Source organism: Rhinopithecus roxellana, chromosome 13, assembly GCF_007565055.1.
Source record: "Rhinopithecus roxellana isolate Shanxi Qingling chromosome 13, ASM756505v1, whole genome shotgun sequence".
Lineage (NCBI taxonomy): Eukaryota > Metazoa > Chordata > Mammalia > Primates > Cercopithecidae > Rhinopithecus > Rhinopithecus roxellana.
In genome coordinates, this window is record NC_044561.1 from 10,249,344 (window position 1) to 10,259,978 (window position 10,635).

The 10,635-nt window shown below is 46.9% G+C and overlaps 1 protein-coding gene across 7 annotated transcripts in view; it reads left to right on the forward strand.

Moving 5' to 3' along the window:
• The window catches only part of PI4KA (phosphatidylinositol 4-kinase alpha), a 148,658-nt gene that overhangs the window by 55,504 nt on the left and 82,519 nt on the right, over window positions 1–10,635 (forward strand). For all 7 annotated transcript variants that reach the window (XR_004052828.1, XR_004052830.1, XR_004052829.1 and 4 more), the window contains 3 exons: window positions 124–227; window positions 2,471–2,639; window positions 5,534–5,584. Coding sequence is in view for 2 of the 7 variants with exons in the window: in XM_010381790.2 (XP_010380092.2) it covers window positions 124–227; window positions 2,471–2,639; window positions 5,534–5,584 (324 nt within the window). In the remaining 5 variants the exon portion in view is untranslated. The remainder of the gene's footprint in view (window positions 1–123; window positions 228–2,470; window positions 2,640–5,533; window positions 5,585–10,635) is intronic.

Here is a 10,635-nt window from a genome sequence, read left to right on the forward strand (position 1 = left end):
TTAGAAATGGATGATCTTTGGGCTGTTGTGCCCCATGATTCCAGAGCTTTCTCTCTGGGTGATGACAGGAGGGGCCTCATGAGGGCATCCTGCATGGTGACAGTGCCCCTCGCTCTCTCCCAGCAATACATCTATCAGGAAGTGTGGAACCTCTTCCAGCAGATCAGTGTGAAGGCCAGCTCCGTTGTATACTCAGCCACCAAAGATTACAAGGACCACGGCTACAGGTAACTGGACTTCATTGTCACTTTTTTATCATGACAGTATTTAACTTTGAAAATGTGAGGTTTGTGAATTTGTCTCTTAAATAAACTCTTCTTACAAGAACACTATATGCTACAGATCAATGCACACATAAGGGGGGAAATGAAAACCCAATGTGCCCCCCCGCAGAGGTGACCATCGAGCATCTCAGTGCACGAGATCTCAGCTCCTGCCTCTCCTGATCGGGCCCATGCTGCACATGCAGCTAACCTGCTTTTTTATGGGGCAGCACATCAGCCACACCATGAATGATCCTGCACAGGTTGCCTTTAGAGGTTGCGGAGCGTCCCATCCTGTAGCAGAACCGAAATGTAACCAGCCAGTCTCTAGTTTGGATGTTAGGTTGTCTTCCAGTTTTCCCACTAATAAATGCAGCATTGACAGCCTAACAGCTACATATCTCTGAGCATCTTTGATGCTTTCTGTGGGTTAGATTCAGAGAAGTAAGATTTTGGGTCCAAGGAAGTAAGTGTTAAATGTCTTTGAACATTTGATACTTGTATAAAGTCTGATCAGTTTTCCCTGACAGACTGAGAGATGCTTCTTGGCTATTCCTTACCTTCCTCTAGGAATGCCTTAAGGACAGGGACATGTTCATCCATGTTTGGAAGAGAGAGAAGGGGAGAGGTGAAGTCAGATGAGGACAGGATGCTGGGGAGGGAAGAAGAGAGCCCTTTTGCAGGCATTATTTTTCTTGACCTCCAGGCTCCTCCCTTCTGACTGTGAAGTCCAGGCCTTCCTCTGAGGTTCTCTCCACGTCAGTTTAATGGGTGGGAGTGCAGCTGTGGAGCCATGCCATGTGGCTACATGACTTCAGAAAATGCTGAACCTCTCTGTGCCTCAGTTTCCTCATCTGCCAAATGAGAACCTGCCTGCAGTTGGGAATGAGACTGCATACATTAAAGTTCTCAATCAATAGAGCTGTCTCTCACATCGATACTACTTCATTGCCTTCTTACTGCCACCGTCATGAGCCCAGGCTGCTAGAACAGCCTGAAGACTGGATTGGGGACGGGGTCAGGCTCTCCTTTCCTTCTTCCTCTGTCCCATTCTCTGCCGTGGAACCTGCACTCAGGCTAACACGTTGCTTCCTTGTGCCTGTGTGACTGCTGGGCCCTTTCTCCAGGGGCCTCCCCAGCTGCCTCCCCAGTTGCCTTTGCTCCCACGCTTCCTAGGTGTTCTGCCACGCCTTACCGTGAGTCAGTAGCACCTGCCAGTCTTCATCTTTCCATTTCTTCAGTTCTGGCTTGGCTTGCCTCTCCTTCCATAAAGCCTTTTCTCATATTGCCACCAAAAATGATTTGTCCTCTTCCTCACCAGCAGAAGCATTTACTGCCCTTTGTTTGCCCTTGACCTACCAGGTATTACCTAACTATAGTGCCTTTTGCTGTGGCTGCTGTTGCTCTGGGATTTCTTAGTGGGGCAGACGACATGCTCAGTGCTTCACATGGTGTTTCACTCTTCCCATGATCCTACGAAGAGGAATTATTATCCTTGTTTTACTTAGGAAGAAATTGAGGCTCAAAGACTTAAGAGACTTACCCAGGGTCGTGACGCTTGGACATGACAGTCTGGCAGTCTCCAGGGCCACAGAAGCCTGGTTGGCTTCGATGGTTCAGGTTTTTGGCCAAAGGGGCAATGTCAGCTTCACATCCAGCGTTTACATGGGGCCAGCCAGGATCCTGAGGCAGGACCCTGGAACACTTCCTGAGCATTCGATGTGAAAAAATGCTGACATAGCTCCAAGGTGGAGGCAGCGTTAGGGAGAAGCTGGTCATGAAGTGAAAGTTCTGTGGGTGGTAAATGATGCATTAAGGGTCTTGGTGATTTGTAGGGGGAAAGCAGGATCCAACCTGGAATGCCTGGGCATGGACCCTTTCGTTTTCAGCCCTGAGGGAAGTGTCCTGAGACCCTCACAGGTCCCCAATGTTGCAGATGCCTGGAACTTAGTCTCCTGGAGGTCCTTACTACATCTCAGGAGAAAGGGTTACAGTCATTTCTGCAGCAGTTGAGTTTCTTTTATGGTCTGTTTTTCACAAAGATGACGTGTTCTTCTCCACTTGAGATTCCTTTGGTTTACAGACACTGGGAGGAGTGTGGTAAGGCAGGCTGGGTCTGGCCCGCTCAGCTCACCTCACCCCTGCAGTGCCGTCCCTTGGGGATGGTTGAGGGCCTGACAGTGGCTGTTATTTTACTCCTTCTTCAGGCATTGCTCCCTGGCAGTGATTAATGCCCTGGCCAACATCGCGGCCAACATCCAAGATGAGCACCTGGTGGATGAGCTGCTTATGAACCTGCTGGAGTTGTTTGTGCAGCTGGGGCTAGAAGGGAAGCGAGCCAGCGAGAGGGCAAGCGAGAAGGGCCCTGCCCTGAAGGTAGGAAGGAGGATGGCTGTGCCTTCCCCATCAGTGTCCCATCCCTGCTAGCCAAGGCTTAGTCTCCAGGCACCATCTTGGTTGGAATATGGCACTTTCTTTGTTGAGTGATTTAAATGTGCCTGGTAGAATGCAAGTAAGAAGGGGTGGGGTTCTTTCTCAAGGATGCTGGCAGGGATCAGGGAGAGGGCAGCTTTCTCACTGAGTTGTATCCAGCTCATGGTAGCTGCCTTCCCCATCCCGGGGTGGTGACATGACAACAGTCTAGCCTCAGCTCCCCATGGGCCCCTCTCTCTCTCCTTGCCTTCTTCATGAAGCCCGGGGTGGTAGCTGGGCCTAGGAAGACTTTAAGGGCCCATCATCAGAACACAGCGGCAACATGAGAAGGGCCAGAGTTCACCTAATCTCAGGCCATCCAAGGAAGACAGGTCCACTGAGACAAACAAATGTCCTGTCTTGAATGCCCAAATACATTTATGGTGGGGCCGAGGCAGGTGAGGCCTCTTCTTCCATAACTCCCCAGTAGCATGTCACATGGGCATTAGGAATAATGCTTAAAATGTTGAGGAAATTGAATATTTGAACAAAAGATGTTTAGTAAAGCAGTGTTATTTTTGTGTAGAGGGTGTCTTTTTGGCTAGTTGTTAGGAGAGTATATTTGAATAAAGAACATGAGAATTTTTATTTTTGACGCAAGTTTTGTTTTTTTATTTTTTTATTGGCTGGGGTTGGGTCGTATAGTTTAAACTAATTTTGGTTGGCTAAACATTTGGTTTTCTTAAATAGGGTGGGTATGTAAAAGAAAGTGGAGAGAAAAGGGAAGAGGGTGTTTGTAATGAGCTAGAAAGCGTTTTTTTTTTTTTTATAAGGAAAGGAATGTGAGTTGGTATTGATAACGCTTGGTACTGAGGCGTGTTTAGGCATTTAATAAAGGCAAAAAGAAAAAGAAGAAAAAGTGTGGGGTACTATAAATTAAAAAATAAAAGATTGATCAGATTATTTAAAGAAAAACCCTATTATATCCCACAACCGTATCTCTGCTTCCACCCTGTTTTGTCATTTCCTCTCCCTTCCCTCCCCTTCCCCCAGACAGCTATTGTTTACCTACTCTGTGCCAGCTATTGTCCTAGGTCAGGGGTCAGCCCACTTTTTCTATAAAGGGCCAGAGTATAAATATTTTACACTTTGCAGGCCATACAGCCTCTTCTGTAATTGCTCAACTCAACTATTCTATAGTCACCTGTTTGTGAATGAACAGGTGTGACTGTGCTCCTATAAAATTGTATTTGCAGGAACAGGCGTTGGGTTGGATTTGGTCCATGAGCCATAGTTTACCAACCCTTGCTTTAGATGAGGGTGTTACAGAAGTGAACGAGACAAACAGGGTCCTCTCTGCCTGTGGGGCTTAGTGGGAGAGTGAAACAGGGCAGTGTAGTGAGGGGCACTTTAGATTGGGCTGGTTGAGAAGGCCTCTCTGAAGAGTGACATCTGAGATGACAGTTGCATGGAGGAGTCCCCCTGTGAAAGTCTCAGCCAAGAGGGAGTGGCTGGTGCAAGCAGAGATCCTAAGACTCTTGTCCCTAATTCGGCCTTGCTATGCCGGGCCCTCCGACAGTGATGTGGCTGAATAACTTCCCAAGTCTCCCAGCAGGGTACACAGCTCGGACCACCTCAGTGCACAGGAGAGAAGCGTGTCCTGCATGTCTAGCGGGACCTTAGGCATCAGGATAAGAGGAGGGTGCTGATGATACAAGGTGGTGCTGCGCACCTGAGAAAGCAGAGGCTGTAACCTGTCTGAGGGGTGTTTTAGGAGCCTGCTCTCCCCTGGAAATTGGACCTCAGTGCCTCACCTTGTGGAGGACAAAGAGCTGTAATTATAAATTAAACTAAGATCTGTGGGTTGTTCTCCATCATCATGCAGCCCTTAGGCTATCAGTTTCCCAGAGGGGACCAGGCAAGGCCACCCTTGTGGCCCCCAGCCCAGGGAAACCAGCTTGGCATTCTTTGTAAATTTTCAAAAAAATTTTTGTGGGTACATAGTAGGTGTGTATATTTACAGCTTGGCATTCTGTCCCCACCACTGAAGTGCTGTGTGGCCTTGGCAAGCTACTGAGACCTCCCATGAATCTCCCCAAAAGTTAGTGCATGTGAAGCACTCAGCACGTGCCTGGCTGCGGTGGATGCTCAGGGTCTTCAGCTGCTGTCGTGATTATAGATTAAGAGCATAAATCAAGTCGGCTTAGGCCAGTGCTTATAGAATTTTTACTAATCACTGTATACTGAAGATTAGCTACATTTGTGTGTCTAGCCAGGGAGTCTTATCTTTTATTAAGTAACCCCCCAAATTTCCCTAACTTGGAAAGAATGTATGTTTATTTTAGAAAAGATACAGAAGACTATAAATAGTAAAGTAAAAAGCACTTATTCCTTGACTCAGATGCCATAATCATTACTAACACTTTGACAGATTTCTTCCTAGCTTTTTTATGCGTATGTATTTATTACATAATTGGGATTGAATCATAGCATAGTTTTAAATCTTGATTTTTTTTTCATTTGGCATGTGCTATGGGCTCTTTCCATGGTGACTAAATGCTTTTCAGAAAGTTGTATTTTAAATAGCTGTGTCATATCTAATTATACAGAAATGCCATGATTTATGTAATCATTTATGTAACCATGGTTTATTTTTCACGTTTGTTTTCATTTTTTGCTGTTAAAATTATGCTGGATGAGCATCTCTATGCCTCTCTCTGCATACCTCTCATCATTTCTCTTAGATTAAGACATTCCAGGTTTACATAACACTATGTTGTATCTTGTGTGTGTGTGTGTTTTTTTTTAAATAAAAGAAACACATACTCTTTAATGACAAAAATTCTGTTCTTTTCTAGGCTTCTAGCAGCGCAGGGAACTTGGGAGTACTCATTCCTGTGATAGCTGTGGTGAGTATTCATTAATTGAATGATGAAACTGCAGATACTGTGTTCATGCTTTGAATCTTGCCTGGTGACACACAATAAATTCCTTAGAAAGGTGCAGTGTTGAGGCCCCTGTGCCTCTAGATGTGACTGCTTCAGCCATCACCAGCTCTTCCATGACAGCCCTGTAGGTGTGTCCACCGTGACACACTCTTCACTCCCTTTCTCCATGCCCTGCCCGAACCCCCTCAACCAATTGACAAGGGCACTTGCTTTGGTTCCCTGCTGTGTGGCTCCTAGGTCCTAAATCTGACTCCACTTTCATCCTGTGTCTCATGCCCTCGTGACTGATGGTGGGCCAGCTCCCTGCTTCCATCCCTTCCTTAGATCCTTCCTGCAAGTGCAGGCCTGGAAGCCTCTTGTTGGTGCTCAGGCCTCGGAGCTATGGCCCCAGTCTCCTTCAAGGGACGTTGTTGGCATGGCGGGCACAGTCCCTGCCTCCTGTGTGGCACCATCATGTTGGAGAGCCTGTTTCCATCCTGTCCTGTCCCAGCCTGGGTCTGCTTCTTCCCAGATGACTTGTAGAAGTTGTTTTTCCCTTTCTTCGTCATTCCTAGCTGCAAGTCCTAAGCCCAACACCTATGTTCTAGTATTTATTTTCATTCCATATTCTCTCCCTTCCATTTGATCAACCTTCTAGGACATCCCTTGTGTCTGCCTTACAGTGCCTTCCCCCCTCCTCACCCCCTAGTAGTTCAAGTCTTGAGCACTTACATGTGTCCCCTTCAACTTGTACACCAGAGGGTTGGGCCTAGTGGCAGAACTGCTAGGGCAGCCTAGGGACGTGGAGGTCAGGCAGACAGGTGGCATTGCAGGCACAGAGAGGCACTTCTCCTGGTCTCAGTGAAGTGGTTCTGCTCACACCATCTGAGTGTTCATCATTATTCCCAGCCTGGGGACTTCTAGGTGTCCAGTTTTGGCTGGCCGAGGTAGATGAAAAATAGTAACTGACTGGTCTGCCATTATTTATCTTTAGTAGTAAAATGTTACATGTCGCATGCTATTTATTTGTTTTTATTTTTTATTATATTGTATTTTATTTTTTATTTTTGAGACAGATTCTCACTCTGTCACCCAGGCTGGAATGCAGTGGTGCGACCACGGCTAACTGCAATCTCCACCTCCCGGGTTCAAGCAATTGTCATGCCTTAGTCTCCCAAGTAGCTGGGACTACAGGCACGCCCCACCACACATGGCTAATTTTTGTATTTTTAGTAGAGACGGGGTTTCACCGTGTTGGCCAGGCTGGTCTTGAACTCCTGGCCTCAAGTGATCCACCCACCTTGGCCTCCCAAAGTACTGGGATTACAGGTGTGAGCTGCCGCGCCCAGCCTGCCATGGTATTTTTCGTGGACGCCCCCATTGGTTGATTTTTTTTTTTTTTTTTTGAGACAGGGTCTCACTCTGGCATCTAGATCGGAGTGCAGTGGTACAATATCAGCTCACTGCAGCCTGGACCTCTGCAGCTCAAGCAATCTTCCCACCTCAGCCTTCCAAGTAGCTGGGACTACGGGTGCACATCACCATTCTCAGCTACTTTTTCTATTTTTTTGTAGAGATGGGGTTTTCCATGTCACCCAGGCTGGTCTCCAACTTCTGAGCTCAAATGATCTGCCCACTTCAGTCTCCCATAGTGCTGGGATTACAGGTGTGAACCACCATGCCTGGCCCCATTGGTTGATTTTTCAAAACAGAAATTTTCCCACTGTATAGTTAATGTTGACTAGTGTATGCTTGTGTGTTTGAAGTGCTGTTGTATGTGGGCCTTTTGTCTGACCTGGAAGGAAAAGTAAGGGGCATGAAGCCCAAGGCACTCTTTGGCAGCAGGCTCTGCAGGAGAGCAAGTTTTAGGCAGACTGGGAGGATGCTTGGGGCAGCACTAAAATCATTGAGTTCCAGGATCTTTGACCTTCAGAGTTTGATGACCTGTATTCTTGTGAGCTTTCAAATATGTTGAGCAGTTGTCATTTAGAGCTTAATATATGCATAGTGGAAATCTGTCAGGCACTTTGCACTTTAGGGAAGTAGTGAGTAGTGAGGTTGGTTGAAATTACACAAATTTGAGGGTCACAGGGTTCCAAGTTGGACTCTTAGTCCTGCATGTGAGACTGTGTGTAAGCCTGTGCCTCTCCAGGCTGCTGGGGTGGGTGGTACAGGCAGAACTGTTACCTGTGGTAGCTTAGCACATGCTCACTTAAATACTCCCCTGATGTGACCTTTTACATGAGTAGAATAAGTGTATTTTTAGTGAAAGTTAATGGTTATATTATGGAGGAGGAAACAAATATTTGATTTTATTGCTCAACAAAGAGCACAGAGATCATGGGTTCTTGCATTTACTTTATGGTTACCCCTTGAACCTTCTGGAATAAACTAATTTCCGGAGGTGGTTTGTTGTTGTTGTTGTTTGTGTGTTTTTGTTTTTTGTTTGTTTGTGTTTTGTGAGGCAGTGTCTCACTCTGTCACCCAGGCTGGAGTGCAGTGGCGCGATCTTGGCTCACTGCAGTCTCCATCTCCTGAGTTCAAGCGATTATCCTGCCTCAGCCTTCCAAGCAGCTGGAATTACAGGTGTGCACCACCATGCACGGCTAGTTTTTGTATTTTTAGTAGAAATCGGTTTTTTGCTGTGTTCACCAGGCTGGTCTCAAACTCCTGGTTTCCAGTGATCTACCCGCCTCAGCCTCCCAAAGTGCTGGGATTACAGATGTGAGCCACCATGCCTGGCCTACTTATTTTACTTTTTAAAAGAAAGATATACTCTATTTTGGACCTTTGATGGCACAGTGTCTCAAATTACTCTGTTGAATGGAAGTACCAGTGGATTTGGGGCAGGAAGCCTGGGTTTTGGCCCTAATGCAGCTGTTCTCAGTGACTTTGAGGGAGTTGCTTGGAAGCTGTGTTGTACAATCTCTGAGGCACCTTCCTGGCTAGGTTTGGTGATCTTTGTATTGCAACTTTGTGAATAATATTTCTTCAGAGATGTCATTGATTAAATTACTTCAGTTGTTATTTAGCTTGTTAAACGTTTTGAATGGTATCTAATGCTTAGAGACCTAGTTGTTCCACAGTCATATAATAGTGATTTAATAAGATGCACCTCCTTCTGGAAAAACATTCATGTATTTCGCTGAGAGCAAGTTTACTTGTGTCACTGGTCATTTTTGTGGCCTTGGAAGGGTTACTTATTTTCTCAGTGCCTGCAAAACCAGGTGTGTGTGGATTAACATGTTTTAGGTCACAGAGAACCTTTTTGAAAACTGTGCACTCTCTGTCCGTGGAAATCTGTATTATTCTCAAGATTTTACACGTAACTTCAGGAAGTTAAATGGACGCAATCTACCCAAGGCTCCCCAGTTAGGAAGGGCTGGCTTACATACTCTCTTAGATTGAGAGTAACGTTACACCCTTTCCTAGTTCTTGCTAAACACCGAACAGTGATCTAAATGCTTTCCAGGCCAGGCATGGTGGCTCACACCTGTAATCCCAGCACTTTGGGAGGCCGAGGTGGGCAGATCACCTGAGGTCAGGAGTTCGAGACCAGCCTGTCCAATATGGTGAAACCCCATCTCTGCTAAAAATATAAAAATTAGCCAGGCGTGGTGGCGCATCCCTGTAGTCCCAGCTACTCAGGAGGCTCAGGCAGGAGAATTGCTTGAACCCAGGAGGCGAAGGTTGCAGTGAGCCAGGATTGTGCCATTGCACTCCAGCCTGGGCAACAGAGCGAGACTCTGTCTCAAAAAATAAATAAATAAATAAATAAATGCTTTCCAGACATTAATTTGATTAATCCTCACAGCAATCCCTCAAGGTAAGTGCTGCTGGTCTCCCCATTTTACAGATGAGGATACTGAGGCACAGAACCTGCTACTAGAGTTTCATAGCTGCTAGACATCAGAGTCAGGATTCCAACCAGGCAGCCTGACTCAGAGCCTATGCTCTGAATGAATACTCTCCTGCTTTGAGTAACAGATGGGCTAGTTTCTGTAAGAGGGGATCTGAGAGATTCTGAGTGGGTGTACATGAACAAAAGACATTGAGACGGGGTCTTCTGGATGCTCAAGAGTGTGGAGGACTCCACACCGGCTGGAGCAGAGATGGTGCTGGGTGAGCAGAAGTGACCACTGCCTTTCTGGGTATGGGACGGACATGGCAAAGGACTAAAAGGATTTTTTGAGATCATTACTCTTAGAAATGAGAGGAGCCAAAAGGAAGCTGCAGCAAGATGAGAAATATAGGACAAGCACCAGAAAAGAAGAGTGGTGAAGCAGATTGGAGAATGAATTGAAGGAGTGGGCCATCCGCAGCATCAGGGCTCACCAGGAGACCGAGAGGATGGCCTGGGGCAATTCACCTAGCCCCTGCACTGTCAGCTCTCAGCAGAGTAAGGAGGCAGAGCCTGGTGTGGGAAGTCAGGAAGGGAGCAGGGGAAAGCAGGGCTCCCCCTGCCTGGGTGTGGATTCAGGCCTCAGGCAGATGCCTTCCCTTCTGTGAGCTGAAATTGCTGCTTCTGCTGTGAAAAGAAGGGGTAACAGTGCCAGCCCCCTAGGGATTGAGGGTAAGGAAACTCTACGAGATAACCCACAGGCACGCCTACACAGGGCAATGATGTTCTTCTTCCTTCCCTACTCCCTTTTGCGGCTCTTCTTACTGGTGTTGGTCTCATGGGATCAGAAGCCTGTGACAGGAGTCCCTTGTGTGGTCCCTGGAGTCCAGCCAACCTACACTTGAACCCAGCCCCACTACTTTAGCATCTTGGACAGGTTTCAGAACTCTTCCAACCCTTGTCTTCTTCGTCTGCCAGGCTGTGGGGGTTACCATTAGACACCTGCACATGCAGCACCTGTGACTGTTAGTCGTCCCCTCACTGAAAGAGCACTGGCACTCTTGCATCCTGAGCAGCCTCTGTGGATTTCACCTGTCTTACCCAGGGACTGAAGGATCCAGAAACATATTCCTCAGGTGACACCTGTTCTGTCAAACCAGACCCACTGCAGGACCAGGTGTGAGGGACGAAA